Source organism: Rhamphochromis sp. 'chilingali' (assembly GCF_963969265.1).
Source record: "Rhamphochromis sp. 'chilingali' genome assembly, chromosome: 5".
NCBI classification, from domain to species: Eukaryota; Metazoa; Chordata; class Actinopteri; order Cichliformes; family Cichlidae; genus Rhamphochromis; species Rhamphochromis sp. 'chilingali'.
In genome coordinates, this window is record NC_137932.1 from 16586199 (window position 1) to 16610978 (window position 24780).

Genomic DNA, 24780 nt, shown 5'->3' on the forward strand with positions numbered 1-24780 from the left:
TCAGAGTGGAGTAAACTTTCAGTTTGTGTTCATCTTTTGCATCTAATCCAACTTTGGTGACTTTTGACATGCAGAATTTTAAACAGCACTGATGTTCAGTGAATCAGAGAGTCCAAAACAGAAGCATGTGTCATGAGGTTTTACTGACATTGGCCTGTGTCTCCTTTTTCTAACAGCGTGCTTTACTTGAGAACAAATTGCTCAGCAAAAGAGAGGTAAATCTGATTTTTAAACACGAGGGAAATACTACATGAACAACAGGTCTCATACATCAGAGTTATTATAGTTTTCTATAATGTGTGGGTTTGCTCATTTCAGTTTAGTTTAGTTTTTGAAAATGTTTGCTTTTAGTTTCATTTTTATTTGTTTTATAGTTAACTTGAGGGCATTGAGGGTATATGCTGGAAATAACATCGGTAAGGGTACATAGGTATAAAAAAAAAAGCGAAGAACAAACCAGTTGAAAGCAACTGACTCAAAGTAGACATGCGAAGTCACAATAAATATATGCAAAAAGGCCTCATCGGCCAAGCTGTGATAACAAATTTTGCGAAAAGAATTAAACTGAAGTGTAACTCGGCTGGGATAGGCTCCAGCACCCCGACAACCCTGAATTGGATAAGCAGAAGAAGATAGTTGGATGGGTAGTTTTAGTTTTTCATTTAGTTTCAGTCACCTAAAATAACCTTGTCATAATGTTCAATTAGGTTCAACGCTAACAAGCTTGGGCACTGACACTGAGTTTGACACAAGTTTTTGTGATTGAGTTAGTAATTAGTTTGCCAACTACTATTTACCCCTTTGTTTAATCAAATAAATTGGTTTGATCAGGCCTTCAGTATATTTTAAAGTGAAATTTTTCAGATTGTGAGTTTTTAATGTAGGTCCATAATACACATTTTCCTAACAAACAAAACAATCACTTAAGCTATCGCTCAAAACACTTTTTTTTTTAGATGACACGAAAACTACTCATCCACACTGCTGCATCAGTTTAATAAATATCTTTCAGGGCCTGAACATATCTGACACCAGGTGTAAAGTAATTTGGATCTGGCAAACATTAAAAACATCTGGAAATTAATCAGTAGGATGTTAAGCAGAAAAACAAAACTGCATAGAGAGTCTGGAGGGAACAGAGAGGTGAGAGACATGAAGAGAAAGAAAAATATGGAGGAAGGAAGAGGACAGAACTAGAAAGGAGAAGGGAGAAACAAGACAAGAGGCAAGAGGGAGGAGAGAGGTGAAGCAAGAGGAAAACAGTTTTTGACTGACAGGGAGGGTGGGAGAGGAGGAGAGAGGAGACGCTGACAGGATGACAGCTCTGATTTAGACACCGATCGTGTGTGTGTGTGTGTGTGTTTTCAAAAGGGGAAGCCAAGGTTAGGTTAATTACAATGACAGATGTGTGTCTAGCAATCTCTGATTCACAAACACACACACGTGCAGACACACATCAACACACACAAAATCCTTAAGAAAAAAAATCTCTTTCGAGGTGTCGATTGCAAACTTCCAGCTGACATGTGGCAGATTTACAAAGCTGTTACCAAAAGCTTAACTTTGACATTTTTGTTAAAAAAAAATCTTTTATCTCAATCAACTAATTACATTTACAATAAATTACATTAAAAAAATCACATGATAGACATTTTCTATTGTTTTTTAAATTAACCTGAAGTAATATGGTGACTTTAACTTGAATTTTGCTTTTCATTTTTAATTACCTCTTATAATAAAGTATCGTTAGAGGTAATAATTTTACTGCTCAGGAGTTCATCTATATAAACCACCTTCATTTTGCTTGAAGGATTTTTGTAAAAAGGTTTTGGGGTTTTGGAGGCAGTGGTATGGACAAGTTGACAGATGAAGTCAGGCAGGAGTCACCATGAGCTATGATGTTCATAGATGACACTGTGATGTACTGAGAGTATGGACAAGAGGAGTGTAGAGGAGTAGTAGTGGAGTGGAGGTGTGTGCTGGAGAGAAGAGGATTTGAAGTCAGTAGAAGCAAAGGAGAATACATGTGTGTGAATGAGAGGCAGGCAGGTGTAACAGTGAAGATGGACGAGTTGAGATACCTGGGGTGAAGCATCCAAAGCAACATACAGTGTACAATAAAGGTGAAAAAGAGAGTGCAGGTAGGGTGGAGTGGGTGAATGTAAATGAGGGTTTACAAGGTGGTGGTGAGACCTGCTGTGATTTGTGGTTTGAAGACAGTGGCATTAACAGAAAAGACACCAGGTGGAGCTGGAGGAGGCAGAGTTGAAGATGCTCAGTTTGGTTGGGAATGACCACAATACAGAAGATAAGGGTATGATGGAGGCAGACCAAGCTCAGATGATTTGGACATGTGTAGAAGAGGGATAGTGGGTATACTGGACAAAGGATGTTGAATATGGAGCTGCCAGGCAGGAGGAAAACAGGAGAAGGTCCATGAGTGCAGTGAAGAAGGACATGAGAGGGTTGCTGAAACAGAGGATTCTAGGGCAGGAACGAGAAGTCAATAAAACAAAGGTGACGTTTGGCAGTAGACTACCTGGACACAATAGGTACACAAAAAAAATACATTGCAACTTTGGTAATAGAAAAGAAGGAGCTCAGGTGGTGGATGAACAAATCTATTAAGAGAGTCAGAGTGTTGACAGTTGTGTGAAGTAGCAAATCCGAACCACCAGCTGGGCATTATAAGTAAAACCTGTCCGTCTACACTGAACATGCCTTGCTTTAATATGTTTGCTGTCAATGTTACTGATGTGCTGACAGTAAGCAACTCTGTCGCGTGGACAGAAATAATACTGTATGTTGCTTTTCTGTTTTAGACTCTCCCTTTACATATTTATATAAATTCTTTTCCTGATGACTATATATAAACATCTTACATCTCTACATGACTCACGCAGTTTAAGTGAGCAACAGAAAACCTGCTGAAAACAGAAAACCCCAACAAAAACTTGAAGTTGAAAGCTGACGTCTTGTTATGATGTGTACTTCCGCGATTGCAGAAGAGAGCGGAAAGGTGCAATCCTGCCACAGTCTCTTCACACAGATCGTGCCTCACAATTTGGGTGTTGAATTTTTTAACAACCCCTACACAGAAATATTCTTTGTGTACTTTGAAATGTGACATGGGGAACTGCGGTCTGGGCATGCCAGCATGATCAGAGTAAAAAAGTTGTTTTTGAAATAGATGGAGCTGAAAGTAAAATAACTTTTTTTAACCTGGATGTTGTGTTCATAGGAGACCACTCTGACAGGCTGGCACCTGGTTGGCAACACGGGAGGGAGGGTGTGGTCCGTTCACAGAGAGACCCCTCCATATCTCAGCGTGCGACACTTAGATGTTGTGGACGATCTTGGCACCGCCTACTATTGGAATGCACCTGGACTATACTTAGGAAACAAGGTCAGCTGCAAGCACACACTCTGAGACTTTTACAAATGGCTTAAATGACACCTATTACGATTTTCCTTGTTTTCTTTATATTAAACATGGCCAGTGTTTCCAAAAATGAGGTCAGTGTATGTACAAGGAACCCGTGCGAGACAAGAGGCCATTTTTTCTGCTTTTGCCTGTCTATTATGCTCCTAATAATCCCTAATAATCTCAATTACACTGCTCCTGCATTGAGAACAGAAGCTCCACAACCTCCTGTTTGAGTCTTTTGTTTGCAGTGTGCAGCTAATCAAAAGAAAGTTGGCTTAAAGGAGAGAAGGAAAGGAGTTGAGACGACTTGTTTCAGAAACATGAAGAACTGAGGGGCTGCGCTAAGGCCCAGTTTAAGATAAATAATGCAAAGCTACTGTAGACGACCCCAGAAATGACATGGATTTGTCAGTGAATATATTCGGTGTCCTTTGAATAACCAGCAGTCAACACTGATTGCTGATTTTTTTTGTGCCTATTTTACTTGAGATAACTGAGAAACTACATTAGCACCAACATTAAAGTAGACACATCCAAATGCTCTCAAGGTCACAGTAGTAGCTCAGTTGTGCGTTGTTTTAATCCAATCTTTAATCTTATACTTCAGCAGCAATAAGCTATAAGCTAATGTTTCGGGTTACTTCAGCGGACTATTTGCTTCACGACATGGGCATTTCTAACTATATTACTGTGTAGTGATAGCACTGGCGGGCAAATATATAAGTTCTAACGTGATGCATCATTAGGATAGCCTTCACTATATAAACAGATCCAATTTATGATCTCAAAATGTATCCCCTGGGTGGAAGTCTGGTGAGAATGTGTCCTGCTGGGATGTTCACCTCCCTCGTAGCCCTGCTTCTCTGGATCAGCTTCTGCTAATGCCGACTGTTTGAAATTGCGCCGTGGCTTTCTGTATCCACGATTAGACTTTATCACTCCAGCTGTCAAATAGCTGCAGTCCATGTTTCAGAAGTCGAGTTTTTGCTCTACTGCAACAACAGACCGACTGTGATGTTTGTCTGTGTGTCATGGCTTAGAGGAATATACCACTGAATTTCATTACTTTGCACCCGGCAGGCCTGGCTTGTCATCTCACTTCTTTGTCTGAACCTCTATCCCTCCCTCTAACCATCCCTCCATCCCTGCTTCTTTTCATTGGTGTGCTCCTCTAACTCTCTCTCCGTCTCTCCAGGACTCGCATTTTTCACCTCCCTGTTCCTAAATCATCTCCTTCTACTTCCCCCAAGCTCTTTTCTCTCTCACTTCTCTCTCTCTCTCTATCTCTTTCGCTTGCTTTGTGTCTCTTGGGGTAAACAGTGTTTCGCCTGTTGAACTCAATAATCAATGTGGTTTTTTTTTTTCCTCATCGCACACATGCATACACCAAACACACACACACGCACACGCATTAACACTCAGACAGACTCCCAGGTCTATATAAGTCAGATAATGATGTGTTTTGGAGGCATTAGGGACAGCAGAGCAGAACCAAATGCCTCCAAACATGGGAAACAAACAAATTACCACTGTGTGTATGTGTGTGTGTGTGTGTGTATGTGTGTGTGTGTGTGCATGCATGTGTGTGTGATCACTAGAAGCAGTACGCAATACTGTATGAAAAAGTGATTCTTTGCTTCAGTCTCTGATCGTGTTACAGAGATAGATGCTATGTGACTTGACTATTAAACGCATTCACTTACACACGCACATACACACACACACAAACACGCTGTGATCTGTCATGTTAGCGTGTATCCTTGGAAGTGACAGGCCATGTTTGTAATAACAAGCTAGCAGCAGATATATAAGTGCACAAATGTGTGTGTGATGATGTGCTCCATCTCCATCTCTGTATCGTTAATGCCATGCATGCGCATTGGCCCGATCGCCTGCTTCGCGGATGCTCATTGGTCCAGAAGAGCATTCCACTGATGCTCATTGGGTAGTTTATGTGCCATGTAGGTCCAGCGACTGCTCATTCACAGGAACAGCAGTTACTATCATTTAAAAGTGCCAAGTTTAAAAAATAGCCGTCTCTGCTTTATTTGCCAGCAGAGGGCAAATGAGTGGGGTTCAGCGTAAGGATCACAATAAAACTTTTTGATGTGGAGTGTAATCTCAATCTAAGAAAATGTTCCACAAGTTCAAAGACTGTTTTTTTTTTTTTAGTTGTTTTGGTCCTTCTTCACAAACCTGCAGTTGATTCAAGCACATGGACTTTCTTAATCTCTCAAATCTCCATTTTCTTTGGAGCACTTAAAGTAGTCCTTGCACTAAAATGTCATTTTGTTTTAGGAAGCACTCCTCTGTCACAAAAGTGCAGATCTTTGGCTTTTTAATCAGAAACCAAATACTTTATGATAATAGCAGCACAGAGTCTTTGCTAATTTACTAACAGATTCACAATCAACAAAATTTGGGAATAAAAGAATGATGAAGATGGCCAAACAGAGAGCAAAGCCATAGAGTTTTCTTTTCTTCTCCCTTTAGCAACTCTATCTAGCTATTAGTCACCTTGCTTTTGTCTTCCTTGTGCATTTGACAAAGCAAAGAAGACAAAATGATCATTCTTTTAGAAGCAAACTAGCTACACTCCTGAGGGAGGAGCGGAGTAGCTGATTCTTTAGAAAAATGTTATAGAAGTTGACACCTCACCGTTGTAATGAATGAAATTTGTCTTTGTGGAAAATATTATTTTTCTCAGTAAGAAAAACATCAACCTTTTGCAAGCTGATGAGCTGTGACTTATGAGAGTGACAAATGTGTGTAGGTTTTGTGTATAATGTCACTACTAATCTGGTCTTAATTGCATGACATGGATTTGCCCTCCCCTTTCCTCTTTTCTTCTCTCCCTCCCCTTTCTTTTTCTGACTTGTACGGCTGAAAATGCACCGTTACGTCAGTTCGCGGTTGATTTCTTCCAGTTTTTTTTTTTCATTCTAAATGGCAATCTCATGGTCCAGAGAAAAAGAAAGGAAAATAATTACACCTGGTTATCAGTACAGCAACACAAAATTGCATTCCTGAAAGTCAAACAAGGCGTATATAGATACACAACCGTATTCAGTTTGCAGCAGGTCTTGAAGTTAAGATAACTGTTCCTCTGTACATTGTTGCCCAAGTTGCTATTTTGGCTCGTATCTCCACTGCTTATCCCCTGTCCTACTTTGCTCATTCAGGAGATATTAGAAGAGAACAAAAGCAGGTAACACATGCAACACATAATTTGGACAAAACTGGACTCATCAACACTGTAATTAATTGCAAAGTGTAGAGGAGTTTGGTTTTGTGCCTTTTCTGAATTATGAAATAATTTAATTTCCTGACAAATTCAGTGTAGGCCGATAGAGGCTGATAGACTTGTGTTTACATGTTCTTATAATTAAATGTGGAGTGCTAGTAGGATGTTCATACTTAAAATAATAGCTGCAATGAGCCTCAAGGGTGAATATGTGCTGAATATTGAATGTGGGATATCATCTTTCTGTTTATTTGTTAGTTCAAGTCTGAAAGCAGGAAAGAAGTGTTGCACATATAGCCTGTGTATGTACACTCATTGGACACTTTATTAGGTAAACTTTGCTAATACTGGGTTGGAACCCCTTTTATTTTAGTAACTGCATAACTTAGCTCTTCATGGGAGAGATTGAGCAAGATGCTGGAGACAATCCTCAGAGATGTTGGTCCATATCGACCGTGATAGCATCACACACTTGCTGCAGATTCATCAGCAGCATATCCCGTTCCACCACCTCAAAAGATGGAGGTGGTGAAATGGGCCGAGTGGCATTGAGATTAGGTGACACAGGAGAACAATGAATTAATGGAAATCTTCAAGAAACCAGTTTGAGATGATTTGAGCTTTGTGACATGGTGCAGGAAGCAACCATTGGATAATGGCTGCACTGTGGTCATAAAGGAATGGACATGGTCAGCAATAATACTCAAGTGGGCTGTGGTGTTTAAACAATGCTCAGATGGTATTAAGGCAGGGGTGTCAAACTCAAATACACAGTGGGCCAAAATTCAAAACTGGAACAAAGTCACGGGCTAACGTTAATATTTATTGAAAAAAAAATCTTCCTCCAGATATAAGAATGAATCTTTTCTTATGGACTCAAATAAGTTTTTCTGGAAAACTGAATATGGAACAAGCAAAGCTTAATACTAAACAATATATATATTAGCTGTATAATACCAGTAGGCCAGCTCTAATAGTAATTTGGTATGGCTTCGCGGGCCAGAGTTTGACACCTATGTCTTAAGGGAACCAGCGTGCCAATAAAATATCCCCCACTCCCTTACGCCATCACCACTAGGGGGTGACTGTGGTTCAGGAGGTAGAGTAGAGATAAGAGAGATTTGATGTTGTTTACACAAAGCTGTTTACAGTCTTATATTGTCCGATTTTGATGGGCTTGTGCAAATTGTAGCCTCTGTTTCTTGTTCTTAGGCGACAGGAGTCGCAATTGGTGTGATGTTCTAGGTGCTCTTCTGCTACTGTAGCCCTTTTGCTTCAAGATTCAATGTGTTTGGCATTCAGAGATGCTCTTCTACCTTGCTTGTAACAAGTAGCTACTTTAGCGTAACTGTTGCTGACCTATCAGCTAAAAGCAGTCTAGCTGTTCTCCTCCGATCTGTGGCATCAGCAAGGCATTTTCATCACTGGATATTTTCGTTTATCAGACCATCCTCTTTAAACCCTAGAGATGGTTGTGTGGGAAAATCCCAGTAGAGCAGAAGTTTCTGAAATACTCAGACCAGCCTGTCTGGCACAATCAACGATGTCATCAAAAAGAATCTGTTATAATGTTGAACATTTTAACATGAGGATTAAGTGTGGCCCGTTAACTTCACATTGGCTTCATTTCTTGTTTGCACAGTTGGTCTTAAAATCAAATTTTCTTTTGTTCGGATGGTGCTTCAGGCCTTAGACTTTCTTTAAGCTCAACAACCATAGCAGAACAAAAACAGTGATATGTAATATGGGCCACACTGTAGTAATACATATGATAGTAATTTAATAATTATGAGAAAAAGCCATTTGAGAAGTCTTCAGGATGTGAACTTTAAAACAAAAACTTTAAAACAAAAACTTTAAAACAAACACGAAAGCTGGTATACCCACCATGCCTTATACCATATGTAAAGGTGAACATTTTTTGGGCTCTAAAATAACAAAAACTCATGAATTTTGATTAGATCTGATGTGGAGGGAAAAAGCTAAGTTATTATAAACTTGAGTGAAAACATAAAAAGACTTGCTGGAGAAAGAACTTTGACACGACACTTATATTGAATCCATAAGTCTTTCAAATGTTAAATCCAAAACTGTTACCTTGTAGAAAGTAAAACTTCCAAATCTGATACATCGCAAAATGATGGAGTTGATTTTAAGGAGTCAGCAAGCTGCAGAAGAACACAACAATAATTGATTGGCTCTAAGAGACCGGGGGCAACAGAGTGAGCTGCTCTGTGTCATCTTCCTGAATGAGATATGCATACAGATTTACAGTATATGTAACCTTCTCTGGAGTAATAATTATTCTGTCATAGTCCTGCACACAACCACTTAAGAATTCAACAATGTTGCTTCCCCCTTTTGTTTTTCCAAGTGCCAAAGGCATATGTTAGTGTCTGTGCATCACTTAGCAGCTTATAAAACTTCATGGAAAGGAATGTTATTTGAACCACATATACAAGAATACGGAGACACCGGTCAGCTGTCTTTCAGAGGTTGTTTGTGCTTTTTCTTAGGAATTTTGATGTGCTGATTTTGACGTGCTGAACCCAAATATGACATTTTAAACCTGTTTACATGGTTTAGATTATCTTATGTCTTGTCTTTATGTGTGTTTCATGTGATTAACATTTCTTTATTTCTTTATGTACCAAACAATAGCCTTGTAAAAAAAAAAGGTATGGAACAAAAAAATATCTGTGAGTTCACGAAGTTGTTGTGTAGAAAAGGGGGGGGGGGGGGAATTGATGTCTAACGTCCATTACCTCAGCTATTAGGCTACTTAACTCCGATGGGGTAATTTTGATTCATTTTTCTTTGATTTTTCATTTTTCAACATATGTCCTTATTATTCTGTTTATTTATCTATTTCATTCTTAATTTAGTTTTTCTTTGACCTTATTGTTTGTCAATCTGCGCCTTGACACACAGTAGTGTTATGCGTTAAGTTGTGTGAATTTGATTGCGTCACTAGGTTGTGTGGGTAAGCTACAAAGTTGACCCCACAAACGTGTCCTTGTTTGGGATTAACAAAGTTTTCTTAACCTGAATGTGAATAAGAAACTGGATATATGTAGTGACAATATATGTATTAGAAAAAAACTGCAGGGTTATTCCACCTAAAAAAGCCCCTACTGAAAATATTTAGAGCTGTGCAAGTCATGTAGACGTGTTGCCTGCATGTCTTTCTATGAATGTCTCCACAACCTTTTGCACTTTGTGACTCACAGCACTCTCAACGGCATATCAGGAAAGGAAGTGAAAACTATCACTTGTGTATTGCATTATAGACTTTCTACTGCAAGGAAGGTCAAACCCAAAGTCACAGTAGAAGTCAAAAAGTCAAATAGAGATAATATATGATATTATATATATAATATCATATATAAGGCAAAACAAAAGCTATTGATTAGAAAATTGTCTAAAATTTGATGTAGAGTGACCCTAGGGTAGATTTCAATAGAATTATATACTTTTTGTTTTTTTTAGAAACAGAGGAAATGTTGTCCACTTTTTACAGCTGGAGGCTGTGTGCATCTGTTATATAAAGATCATTGCCTGTAGCCATGCACAGTGTGAGGTATGTCTAGGGATCTAACCTCTTGCCACAAACATCAACTTTAGGTAGAAAAGTGAAAAGACCATATTAAGTTATTGCCTATAATGCCAAACTGAACTCGAGGCCAAATACATTGCAGAGAACCTCAAAGAACCCGATAATAAGCCCGGCTCATTCCTGTGTGCTATTACTGAGTCAGGGTGCAACGGACTGACCCCCAATTAAAGAATGCTGCAAACAACACAGGAGGACCTCCAGGCCAGTACCTGGACCTCTGTAGCATGCACAGCTGCCAAAACATTCTCACAGTCCTGGGAAACTGCAAGTGATCATACAGCCAAGCACAGAAAAAGTAAAGTATCAGGGTGAGCACTGTCTGAAGCAAGTGCTTCCACAATCCAGAGCACAAACACCTTCTAAAATTGTCTTTACCTTGTAAAAGTGATCAGAAAAATAAGACCTAAGAAAGGTAATCACGCAGAATGGTTACTGAAGTACAATCCAATAATCACCTGGTAGCAAACTGCAATAGACACAATGTCTTGTCCAACATCTATCTATCTATCTATCTATCTATCTATCTATCTATCTATCTATCTATCTATCTATCTATCTATCTATCTATCTATCTATCTATCTATCTATCTATCTATCTATCTATCTATCTATCTATCTATCTACCTACCTACCTACCTACCTACCTACCTACCTACCTACCTACCTACCTACCTACCTATGTTCTGTGTGCCATGTGTTTGTCATTTTAGAGACGTTTGTTTTCCAAGGCTTTTGTTACAATCTGGTTTTCATTTCCTAAAGGGTGATTTCCTTTGTCCCCCTCCTCATCCTCCCCGTCTCTTTTTTCCCCTGCCCAATCTCCTGAAGAGAGCATCTGTTGCCACTGTCTGCTTTTGTATTCGCAAAATTGACAGAAAGCAGGCGCACATTTCTGTGAAGAAGCTGGCATGTGGTACGTACAAAAGAAAATTACATGCTAATTGCATGTCATTACTCCCCGCACACAGTAATTTCTTTGATTGTGGTTACTGTACTTTTCTTCTTCAAAGTAGTGATGGTGCTGATTCTTACCTCTAAATTCTCCATGAATGTCCACAGCGTTTGAGATCAAAAGTCGCTAAAAGTAATAGAAAATGTTTAAAATTGACATGTGTATGTTTATTTGTAATGTGAGAAAATAAATAGACATATAGGAATCATCATACAAATCATTGTAAATTGTTGCTCTTGTGGTTTAGTCAGATTTCTGGGTTTTTGGTAACTAAATACTATTTGGATTAATTATATTCTATATAACTGCATCTGATTAGGCAACTGCCACCATCAGTCCTGTGCAAAAATGGGTGTACTTACCTTACAGTAGATCCATACTATTCTTGCCTAAGCTAACGCCAAAATCAGTCCATTTGACTAGTGGGATCACTATGCACAGTGCAATGCACCGGATTCTCGAGTGCTGTTCAGTTGGACCACTGCTTCCTCAACAGCTGCTGCCAAAGAAATGTTTTGTATTAAGTAATTAGGAAATCTCTAAGGCACGCGAGAGGACACAGTGTGACTGAAGCACAAACTGCAAAATTTTGTGGTTCAGGCACCAACTTAACCACAAAGTGCAAAATGATTAACATCTTTGTTGCCTGCACGGGTGCTTTTGAAAAGCTTGTGTGCATCAAAGAGAGAAATGATATGAGAGTAAGAGAGACAAAACTAAACATATTCATGCTTGGACGTTTAAGCACAGAGTGAGTGCAAGCCAACAGGCAAGTGTAATGAGGGAACAAAAGTGCCTGGATGCAGTACAGAGCCTTGACTGAGTACAGCTTAAGTCTGGGCTTTGGGTGGGCCTGTCAAGGACTTGTTGATTGTTTGCTTTGGTTTACTTTTGTGCACATTTAAAGGTGAACTGTCGCCCTATAGCTTCAGGTCGCTGCCCTCCTGAGCAGGTATTCTCCAATGACTTTTCTATATTTGGATGAAGTCATCCTTCCCTCAGTTCTGACTAGTTTCCTGGTCCCTGCTGTTGAGAAGCACCCCAGAGAATCTTTATCCTTATGCTCTCAGGGTGTCCTTAAATGCCTTTTGAGAAACACCAAGTGGGCTGCCATGTACCTCTAACTTCTGAATCTCTGTTACCATGACTGCTGGGGTCCTGGTCACCTCCCACATGGACCTTCTTGCTCAGTTTGGCAGCAGCGCCAGCTCTATGAAAATTCCTGGAGGGGGTCTTCTTTCTTTTGCAATTACCGACTCCTCTGTGCTACTGGGAACATTCAAAGCAAAGGTTTTGAACCCTTGCTCCCCACAATTTTAGCATCTAAGTCTACAGCAAGGTTCTTTGGATTTCTGAGGCTGAGGTTTTATCCTGAAGTACAGCGCGAATTTTCCTTTCACAGAGCCATGCATATATGAGGGTTTGTCCCTATCATACCTCTGAGTCCATCAGAGTTCTACATACTTGCTAAGGGTTATTAAAGCCAATAACATCTGGCTAGAATTTGAACTTTTACAGTAAAAGCTGAACGATTAGTAAAATTAGACAATCAGTTTCAGATTTTTAAGACATTTGCTGTGTTTCTCATGTTCTTTTCATTTTGTCATCATACTCGTCTGAGTGCAGATTGATGGGAAATGTCAATTCTATTTATTTCACAAATCATAAAAATACAGTTTGTCATTTCTCTACATACATACATATACACATTAGCACCCAATGTAACATGAGTAGCATATATCTTTTAACAACTATCAATGACTAATTTGATGTAGTGTTTTATAAAAGTGTGTATAAGGAACAAACTCAGCTAAATTTGAATAATTTTATGTGGATATGAGAAAACAGGTGTTGTTAAGCAGATATCTCTTTAGGAAAGATGCCTTCGCCTTTTTCTGCAAAACTCGCAAAGAAGTCAAGCTGTAGCACAAATCCAACTCTTTTTGGACAACAACAGTATCCTAAAATTGGAATGGACTAACCCTTAAATTATAATACTCGACTAGGCTACTTATGATTATGGAAAAGCCCTATCCATCTTACATCAGGGCTCTGCTGAGAACCTTGGAGGAGGACTGAGGTCAAACGTGACTCATATGTTGAAGTCACCCAACTTACAGTGACTCATCCTTACACCTCTTCTCCGTGCCAAACCCAAACCCACTACTTGGCACAACGCCAAACTTTACTCTTCTCATTTTCTATATTTTATCCACTTTATTTTTAATTAAACTGATAAACAGGGGCATTATTACCAGTTTCCCCTCCTTCATGAACAGCAGCATGCACACCTTCCCATTTCATCATGTTTAGTTTAGTATGCTCCCTTTTTTTTCACAGTAACTACTCCTGTTTTGATATGAAACTACTTTATCCCTTCTCTCAAATAGTATTGAAGTGAGCTGAATGGCTTGTATGATACTCATATAGCCGTGGCTGTGACAAAGGGTTTCACTCTAATGAAGATTGTGTCAGCTTCTTGATTAGGGTTTTAACAGTGAGGATTATGTCTTGTTCTTCTTATTCTGACCACTAATACAGTTAATAACAGGCTTATCAAGCTCACAAGGGATCTCACTGATGTCTTTTGCAGCTGTGTGTGTGCGTGTGTGTCTGAGTGTTTATTGTTCCTTCGTTTCCACTACACATGATTCTCCTCTCCCTCCCCGTATGTCTCTCTCCTGCTGTGCTGTTCTGTTGGCCTTTTTTTCTCTCTCCTGTATTGTGTTTCTGTATTTCAACTCCCCCCTAGGGTAGAGATGGGTCATCAGGTTGCCATGACAAAAGCTTTGATTGTTGCCCAGGTTGAGTGGACGGCATCAGAGAAATGAGTTTTTCTGAGAAATGTCAATAATTTCAAAGGAAGTAAATTGCAAAATACAGGAGTCCTAACTGGATGGAGAATCAGAGTGAAAAAGCTTTTCTGTTAGTTTTCAGGTCATATCCTGCTGAATGCTTAGTGAACACAACAAACAGAAACAGGTAAAAAAAAAAAGTATAGTACATGCAAATCCACTTTTTATAGCTCTTTGCACAACTGGAGTAGTAAGCTGAAGCACTTACAGATCTGTGCAACTTTCTTGTGTTTTTATCTAGATTTTATTCTATGCCAGCACTTCCTATACTGGTGAACAAAACACTATGTTGTAGTAACAGCAAATGTGAATGCCCATGAGATAGACAGTATTTGATTTTTGGTTCCATAATTCTATATGTAACCATACAGAATTACAGTACTATTTATTAGACTGACATCCAGTGTTTATGCCACAGCTAAACTAAAATAACAATATTGATTATTATAATAAAAATAATGTGTCTATGTCTCTGTAATGGCTAATCAACCAGTGTGTGTACACTCTTTACAAGTGAGCAAAATTTTATTTTATTATGCTGGGGTTTTTTTTTTTATTATTTTCCGATTAGGATGACAAATTGTAGTTATTTTTGCAGTTATCATTCCTGAACAGAACATTTATTTTTAGCCAGTGAATGTTTTGCTCTAATAATTTCTGACTTTTCAGACAAGTCCATTGTGCTTGCTCAAATTTGGGTATATCAAAATGTAATTTTAGTTAAAAAAAAAAAAACCTGACAGATTTTTTAAAATACTTGTGTTTTCTTATTTTTATGATAAGTGGTCTAATAAATTTGTTAAGCAAATGTTGTTTTCATAAGCCACAAGCTAAAAAGCCCGGGAATCAGGACCTTGTGAGACTATAATGTATTTTCAGCTCATATCTGGAGTGTTGAAAACTTTACTAATCAACATTTATACTGCAAATGAAATGTAAGATGAGAAAAAATACAAGTTATATATAATTAACCAAAATGCAGACAGAGACAGAATGTTAGGCTAAAACTGGGTTTTATTATACGAGCTGATTTCACAAAAACTAAAAGGTGTATAAGCTAAACTCACAATTTAAAAAAAAAAGTGTTGTAAACAAACTAAAGCTAAATTTAGCTTCTTCTTTTTTTGGTCGCCACTGTGGATTATCTGCCTCCATCACCCTATTTTATATACTTTTCCTCTTCACTGGTAGCTCCATATTCAACATCCTGTATCCACTATCACTCCTCTGTGCATGTCCAAACCATCTCAGGCTTGCCTTTCTATCTTTGTCTCCAAACCACTCAACACGAGCTATACTCACATCTACTCCTGTCCACTCTGGCCACTCCCACCTAAAACCTTAGTTGGAATCTTAGCATCTCCAGCTCAAACCAAAGCTAAGCACACGCAACAGTAAGGGTCAAGCAGATAATCACAAGGGCAGGAATAGAACCAAGAGAGGAAATAAATTAACAGAGGATGCTCAAGAAAAAACAATTACGAAAAAAAAAAAGAACCATTAGGAACACAAACACACACAGACAAAGAAAGATGAGAAAAAAGAGGAAAGTAGAAAACAGCGGGTCAATAAAAGAGTAACAGGAATCAAGATTAAAACAAAATTCAAAACCTCGTCCATCTGCATGTTGTGTGAAGGTCTAAATCTTGCTGTTTGACTAAGTCTCACCACTAATCAGTCTATTTCCATCTGCAGCAGGCAGCTGTTTCTCATGAAAAGCCCCAACCCTAACCCTGTTACAATGATTATTTTCTTTTTTCCCTGCTTGCAAAGACTTGGGAGAACAATTTAATAAAACCAAAAACTACATGTTCTGATAGCCTAGGGTTAGAGTTAGGCTTGTGATCATGTAGTAACTGCTGATGCCTCAAAAGGTTAAAACCTATACACTGTCTAGCATCAGTGAATGATGAGACAAACCTATTGACTACTTGTTTAACACAGTGGGGGTCTCTAAATTCCCAGATATTTCCATTAAGGATAGGGTCTAGGATTGTATTTTTTCCTATATTTACCAGAAAAAAAACTATTTCTAATGCTAATGCTAATTTTCAAATGTTGTATTTATATTATCTCGTGCTTTCTCAACGTGACCAAAATGAACATGGAAATAAAATAATGCGGGTTTAAGTAAAATAAATAATTAAAAGCATGCTATGAAATTTTCACAGTAATAGTTTTGTTAATTGGTCAAAGTATGAAGTCTGTGTTGTGCTTTTTAGCAGGATCTGTGTCTCTGCTTTATCTTTTAAGTGCTGGTAGCTGTAGTGTCAACAACGAGTTCAAAAAAGTGACGAGATCACCAAAAGTTACTTTTTCCCGTCTACTTGTCTGATCATACCATTTATTACACCTGTAGTCTAGCGAGTACATTGGAAGTGGATGCGTAGCTTATCGTCCTTTTTGTTGCACTGGAATGAAATTCAGACTTTTTTCTTTTTGCATGAGAAACTAAGCGTGTATGCAGTGGTCATGCTAGAGGGCTGATTAGCTAATGGAGGAGGAGGTCGGGCAGCACAAGTGTCTGATGTGTGTGGGCTGTGTGGGTTTAAACTATGATTTTACTGTCCTCTGGAGTCCAAATCAGCAAATGGAGGTAGATAGAGGATAAGTGTTATAGAATAAAATATCCACCAAGTACACCTCCAGGCACACTGGTGTGGATATATCTGTGTATGTGTGTGTGTGTGTGGTTTTTCAGTCAGTTGTGAAAACGGTGATTCCGCCTCGTGGTTTAAAAAGTGAGTGTAATGATGTAGAATGGAAGAGGTTTATAGAGGCATTAAGCCTAACTCTTCCTCCTTCACTACCTCACTCGCTCTGTCTTTCTGTCTCCAGCTCTATTTCTTCGTCTCTCTCCCCCTCATCCTCAATGTCCCCCTCTCTCTGTTTTTATGGTGGCATTATTATCTCGCTCTCCCACCCATTACTGTTCAGGTTGAAGCAGAATAATAAATTTCAGGATCATGCCGATGCAGCACTTCTCCAGCTAAAGCTCATTCTGTGGACTCGACAGAAACGCTGCACCAAAACAACTCGAGACAACAAAGATTGTAGCATGTACCTGCTTTCTTCATGTTTTCAGCATTTTAAAACTATTTTAGGCGGAAAAAGTCATTATTAGATGAAGAAGTTGTGGTGGTTTTTCTGTGTTATTGTGGGTTTGTCTATGACTTGTACTTATTTACAACTTTTCAAAATCTCTCTGACTAGATAACATTTTTTGCATTTTCTAAAAACCTCTTTCTGTGAGACTATGATTAGTTTAAAACAGTGTATTAGGCTTTTTTCCTTCCTACTAATGTACTTTGTCAACATTTTCAACATTTTTAAGTTAACCTGCCTCTACATCAGAATTTTTTCTTTGTCACTTTTTCTCTCACTACTCTGATGGTTTTTTGGTCACGTTTTGCTTTTTAATCCGTGCGCTCTATTAGCGTCAAATAAAGCAGAAACATGGACCTTTAAATCAATCTAATAGTGAGCTAAGTCTAATGAGCTACGAAGCATGGGAAATCAAAAGGTCAAAAGGTGTTGTTTTTATTACAAACTTGACTTTCTAACTTGTTTTGTCTGCCTTTGTCATTCTGCAGCTTTCAGCCTACGGTGGGAATGTCATTTTCACCGTGTCTTATACTGTAGAGCAGCAAGAACAAGTGAGCATCAGAGTCACATCAGAGCCTGACTTAATCATAGAGGTAAGTTTTTAAACAATTCACTAATTACTTGTAGCTGCGAACTTAAACTACTGTCAACATGCTACACGGTAATGGAGAGATATTAAGTCAACCAGGACTTGAGACTGGTCGGCTACCACCACCTGATAGGGAAAAATGTGTACTACCTAAGCAGTTGGCGAGTGTTTGCTGGTTGTCACCCAGTGAAACTGCAGAATAAATCTTGGTCATTATTGGTGGTTGTTATCAGATTGCATGGAGGACACAGACTTGTCTGCAATCACTTGAAAGCTGCTTATTAACAGTCAGACTGGAAACTGAGAACATTCACACTTAAAGTGAAAGCTGTGCCTTACTGCTACAACCAGCACCTTTTGAAGACTTTGAACTCTAATACATTATTTAGTTTAATATTTCAAGTTGCGGTTTTCAATCCACAGCCACAGTAAGGGCTGAGACTGATTTCACATAGCAACAGCCATCAACCTCCAGCAACCACTTGCCAACTGGTTGGAGATTGCAAATGCCTGTGGTTGCTAGGGGAACTGCATGACTGGAGCTTTATCAATTGGTTTCCCAACAACAGCCAGAAATTTCTGCCAATGTTTGAAGAAGTGGAACTTTTTATTTAGAATAAATAAAGGACCTCTAGCAGCCACTCAGCGACCAGTAAGGGAATACACGTTTTTTCCTAGTGATCTGTGGTTTCCGGGAGTCCCCAAGTGTTCTTGTTGCCTATGTGACTCTAGCCTGAAACAACATATCCATGCAATCTATATGCATGGGTTTAAATTGTGTCGTTTTTTTGTTTTACTTTTTGATTCCTATATTAAACTGTCTTGGTGCATTTGGGAGACTCCTCAGGAACAGCCATGCGGTAGAGCCCAGGAATGAGATCCAACTGAACTGACTATTTCAGTTAAAGGGGTTGACAAGGACTGCTCCCAGCACTCAGCAAATACATTATTTTTGGTGTCAGAGTAACTCAAGTGTGACTTTTTCTGTTTTTGTGTACTTGTTTTTCCGCTGTTTTCTGCGACCATGAGGACTAAATGAAGTTGCAAACAGTTAAGAAAAGACAGACAGTCACACACGCGCGCACGCAAGCAGCTGCAGCCTGAGGAGAACTGCTGAACTTAGCAATAAAAAATGCAGATATACTCTCTCGCCCCTTCTCTCCCTGTATGTCTGTATAATGAGCAGGTTGCAATATGATGTATGGCAGCAATAAGCAAAGCAGCCACACTATTAGTTAACTGTTTATATCTCTCATATCACTAAACAACATTGTGTCTGTGTATGTGTGAGAGCATGGAGTACACACAAAACAATGCACAGGTTGGTGTGTATGTGTGTCCTCTGTGCTGGAGCTGTAGAAAGGATCCAGTTACTTTGCTAGTGTTCGAAGAAGTGGGAATTCTAATTAGAATAGTTGGAAGGGCTTTCAGAAACGATCTAAAATAAACTGCAGTAAATGTGAAAGCACCTAAGTCTCACATACTGACTGCAAAGAGAAAGCGGCGTACTGTGTACGGTAGGTGAGAAAGAATGGATCGAATGGATGAAAGGGCACGGAAAGAAAGCCATAAAAGGAGGGAATGAAAAGTAAAAGAGACTTTGAATCAAATAAAGGCAGGGCAGACTGAAAAGTGAAATAAAAGATGGGAAAGAAAGAAATTGACAAAAAAAGGAAAAAGTAGTGGAAGATTGAAAGGAAGAATGGTGGGTGTGAAACAACACAAAAGGAAGTGAAAAGGAAAAAAGGAAAAGAAGAAACAAACAGTGAAGAACGGAACGTGGAAATAAACAAAAGTAAGAATGAGGAAGAAGGAAAATTGTGAGACGGATAGTCACAGACCAATGAGCTTGTGTTATTTAAAGATGTGTCAGTGAGATCGACAGACTGGGAGGAGATGGGAGGAGAAGGAGAGGAGGACAAGTGTCGGTCTTGTTGTCAACAAAAAGCCTCTCCAAATGATGACAATAATGAACCACCTACACACTGTCAGCCAGCTCTCTCCCTCTTCACTGTCTCTTTCAGCCTTTGTCTCGTTTTGTTCCCTCTTTTTCTGCCCTGCTGTTTACGCTGCATATCTGCATCGAGTTGTAATATTTTTTGTTGCTTGTTTTTGTGAAGTGCAAGAAGAAACTTGTGTGTTGTTCGCAAGAAGTCAGCATCTGAATAGATAATAATCTCTCTGTCTTTGTATGGCTCTGTGGCTTTGTTGCTTTCCGTGCCTTCCTCTCGATCCATGCCCACTCAATCAGTCCACTTTAGCACAGTTAAAGTGTGTAAATAAAGAAAGAAAAGAATGCTGTAAACACAGAAACGCAGTCTTGAGCCGCCTCTCATTTTGTTTCAGGAAAAACCTTATAAAACTTTCCCTTTGTGATCTAATTTTTAAAGTAAGAAGTGAAATGTTTGTATTAAAAAGTATTAAGAATTGAACCAACATAATGATGTTTGTCTTTTTAAGGGATTTTTTTTAACTGAATTCATTTTCTTACTGGTAAATAAAAGTGAGGTGACTCTTTCATTTTCCCTCTTTGTCTCTGTCATCCTCTGATTTTGTGCATCTCTTGGCTGTGCTGCTGGTTTCACCGTCTTTATGACTCCCCCACCTCCCCCAATTCAATTAGTTTTTATTTAATGGTTTATTGGCATAGTAAGCTCTCCCTCTCTCTCACTCTCTCCCTCCATAAGTAGTTGTCACTCTGTGTTAGCCACTACATGCCATTGATCCGTTCTCAACAAGAGATAGTCAGATACCAGGCCTGGGCTCAATTTACTTTGCATTTAGTCCATTCAGTATGTCAATATAAACTGGAGCTCATTACCTAATGACACATCTTTCACTCTCACTCATTTTTTTTAGATAAGTTATAAATGCACATGTCAGTGCTGTCATAAAAGCAACAGAGGGAATGCCGATGTTTTACATTTATGAAATTAAAAGTTCAAATTGTAATTCTTTTGCTCTACCAGGGAGGAGGGATGAAGATTAATTACAAAAGGTTTGGCGAGCCTGTCTACCCATCCTCATCCAGCACCAGTCACATAGTTCTCCTGCCAGAGAACTTCCGGGTTTCAGAGACGGCACAGCCAGTTAGTCGGAGAGATTTCTTGTCTGTGCTGGCAAAAGTGACGAGTGTGATGGTGCGGGCCTCTTACAGCACAGAACGCAGCGCTGTTTACAGGTGGGTACGGAAACATGTACACATTTCGAAGTGTGCCATCATGACGTATTGATCATACACTGTAAAATAAATCATTATATTAAAATTAAGCTTGTAAAATCAGAAGTTTTTAGTCTCATTTAGCTGTAGGAAACAAAATTTTCGCTCAGAATCAAGACTCTGAGGCATCTCCTTCTTATAGCCTGTGAATATCACGGCTTTAACCTTGTGCAACCTAAACATAAAGATGGTGGTTTTATAGGTGAAGCTTATTGCCGTCTGAGAGTAAAATCTGCCTGAGAGAATGAACTCGGCTCATAAAACCTCTAAAAGACTTATCAGCAAAACTGCCCTGTTTACGCACAAGCTGTATGTTTAACTGTGAAGGCGGACAGACTCCCAGTATGCTGTATGATTTTGCTTGATATTTGTATTTCTGTGCCCTCCGTGTGCAGACTCCACTCATTTTCTATGGAGGTAGCAAATCCCGCTGCTATAGGAGAGAGGAGAGCATCAGCTGTAGAAGTGTGTTCTTGCCCTTATGGATATGGTGGAACTTCTTGTGAGGTAAATACACACCATTCATCCATTTGTGTTAACGGCTTATCCAATGGGCACATAAGGCTGGTTGGTTACATACTGTAGCACTAATGCATAGAGACAACCGTTCATACTAACATTTATACCTACAGTCAATATAGACACAAGCACATAGAACAAACAAGATGCTACCAGACAATAAAACTTATAGAAGGGATTAAAAACAAATATGACAAGAACAGAACCAAAACTATTTAACTAAATTCAATATCCAATTGGGCCAAGAGATTAGTAAAGATCTCTGCTTCAGATGGTATTGTTGCAAAATGTATCCTGAATAGAATTAGGTATATTACACATAGCTAATTATTCCATTTGTATGACAAAATAACATCCAATCCAATGTGCAAAAGGTGGATAGGTAGACTTACAAGTCTACAAGAATCAACCCCAGTTACTGGATACAGAGCCGTCTGGACATTAGGTGGAAGTCTGAAGCTTTCAGCAGAACATGAAGAAAGTTGTGGTTACCTTTAATTTCTCTGGAGAGCGTTGCTGAAAACCTGGAAGCTTGTCTCTTGTGAAAACACACATTCTTTGACAAACACTTTTTTGCTAGCCATAAGTCAAAATTTGGGGTTATTATTTTGAAATTTCAACTTTCAAATTTCAATAATAACAATACGTTGTTTTCTCAGACGTTTGAATTGCTAAGACCTAACTTTTTTAGATCATTTTAACTTATGAATGACAGTTTAGTTTTTTTTTTCTAGTTGTGGGGAAAATATTTTATAGTCTTGAGTTCATGCAGAACCGAATAAGACGTGTGAGCATCGCCTCAGCGGAGCAACATTTGTTGCACTGAAAGGGCATTGATGAAAAGATGTGGTTCAGTTTTGTGTGGCGTAACTGCATATCTTTGGACTGTAGCGCTGTGGAGTGAACCCATGCATCCACTGGGAGTACATGGAAACTCCACACAGAAAGGCTGTGGAGGCTGTAGCTGTAAGATGGCAGGTCTAACCACTGCACTGCAAACAAGCACAAATAAACAAAAAAAATCATTCAAACACAAAGAAACATTGATTAGAAAACGTTAACTCAGGATGCATTTCCTTAAATGGTCATCAACTGAAGGCTTAGACACCCATACATACAAACAACAGTCTCTTTCTGTAAATGTTTGTGCACAGTTTTGTGTTACAGGCATTTAGTGTACTGATTCCTTGATATACTGTATGTTATGCTTGGTAATACTTGACTGCACTTCAGGTGGAATTTTAGTGCATTCGTTTTTCATAAATACATCAAAAAGAAGTGTCCTTATTCATGATAACACCTTATGTCCAAGCACATATTCCAGATGGGATTTTTACTCAAAGTGAAAAGATGTTTGTCTGTGTAGCTTTTAGTTATCCAGATCATGGTAGCTGGAATGAGCTCAGAAAGAAAGTGACTTTTTTAAGTCCCGTGAAGACTTGGTTTAAATACCTGGAACTTTCTTTAGAACTCAAGAATCCTCTTGGATGAGAGGTGAAACATCTCCACGAAACCTAAAGAAGTCCTCTCCATTTCTTTCCAGGCTCCTCAGACAGATGGTTGGAAATGTTGTGGATCAGCTTATATTATCTGGGGACTGTTTAACTAGTCTAAAACATCCAAACATATCTCAGAACATAATTTTATTCAAATTGTATTGTGATTCCTAAATTTGTCTCATGGAGATTTGAATTGCTTTATTCAAAGAAAACTGTAAACAATAACACGAAATTACCGTTTAGTCTCAGAATGCAGCTGATGCGCTGTTGTTTTAGCTGACAGCATCATGCTTTTGAAAGTCACACACAAGCGCACACGAAAAATATTCCAAGTGTTGCACTCAGAAACACACACACACTTGAGGTGCTAATTAGAGGATCACCATGTAATTACTCTACGCTACAGCAGCTTGAAGAAAGACACTCCGTCTGGCTTTCTGTATTTTCTAACTTTGTGATCTTGTGTGTTTCAGGCGTGTGCGCTTGGTTTTCGGAGGGTAAACGGGAATCTGTATAACGGGGTGTGTGAACCTTGTCACTGCCATGGACACACAACACAATGCCATGAAGTCACGGGGCATTGCTTGGTAAGTAGCTTAGTAGTGGGTGAATTATGTCACCTGTTTCTTTTTCATTTGTATTTATTATTTATTACTATTGCTTTTATGTGTTTGTTTTATGTGTAAATTAATACTCAAAGATCTAACCCTATTTATCATCATTAAAATGTAATAAAGAGTAATGAGTAATGAGTTCAATTTTCTTTATTTGTTTGTTTTGAAAAGTCTCATTTCTTTCATTAACCGCATTCTTTTTTTAATCAGTAATTAAGGGAGTTGAATTGTTTATTTGGAAGCCGTGGATTACATGTATTCATATCTTTTCAGTGTTTTTGTTTAAAATGTGTCCAATTAATTGAGGAATTGCAGAAAATCTTCCAAAATTGGTTGAGTTAGCTGAGTGTGAGAGTTTTGAAATGAAAGACACTCGGAAGCTAAATGCATAACTTAATATGGAATACATAAATGAACTTTTATGTATACAAAAGAGTTTTTTTCTTATTAGTTGAAGTCTCCCCGGATTTGCCATCTAGTGGTGAAGGCAGGAATTGCAGTGTGAAATGAATAAACATTCCAGATTGGCCTTCTTATGTGCATCTGCTCACATGCACCCACCCCAGTCTGCACATTGCCTTAGGGTTAAGCTGTCAGTTACCATCGCACATACACACACCAGAATACACACACAACACACACATACACAGCGATCTATGAGTTTTGTATTGCCATGTTATGTTTCATTATAGATGAGGAGGATGCTGGGATGTGTCAGGGGGAGGCCAACACACAGAAAAAGACAGACAGACAGGCAGGGAGGCGCTTTCTTTTTCTCTGACACACACACACACACACACACACACACACACACACACACACACACACACACACACACACACACACACACACACACACAGAGGAAGACAATTTGACGTGAACTCACTCACAGCACATAAACAACCTCTGTATACATATTCATACACAGTGAGTGGCAGACAGATCTGCACACAAACACACCTCTTTTCTGAGGAATTTGATTTCCAGCTCGGGTTGAATGACTGAATGATGCCATGGTTATACAGGTTAACACACTGTGTATGTGTCACATTGTGATTCACCATTTGGGATGTTTGAGCTGAGAAAAAAATGATTTGGAATAAGGTGACATATAAATGCACAGACTAGCTCAAAAGTACC

At 38.9% G+C, this 24780-nt stretch overlaps 1 protein-coding gene across 4 annotated transcripts in view; it reads left to right on the top strand.

Moving 5' to 3' along the window:
• lama2 (laminin, alpha 2) overlaps positions 1–24780 on the top strand; it is a 228061-nt gene that overhangs the window by 86466 nt on the left and 116815 nt on the right. For all 4 annotated transcript variants that reach the window (XM_080883708.1, XM_080883710.1, XM_080883709.1 and 1 more), the window contains exons 14-18: positions 3242–3406; positions 17688–17792; positions 20758–20969; positions 21404–21515; positions 23500–23613. In XM_080883708.1, the coding sequence (XP_080739834.1) occupies positions 3242–3406; positions 17688–17792; positions 20758–20969; positions 21404–21515; positions 23500–23613 (708 nt within the window). The remainder of the gene's footprint in view (positions 1–3241; positions 3407–17687; positions 17793–20757; positions 20970–21403; positions 21516–23499; positions 23614–24780) is intronic.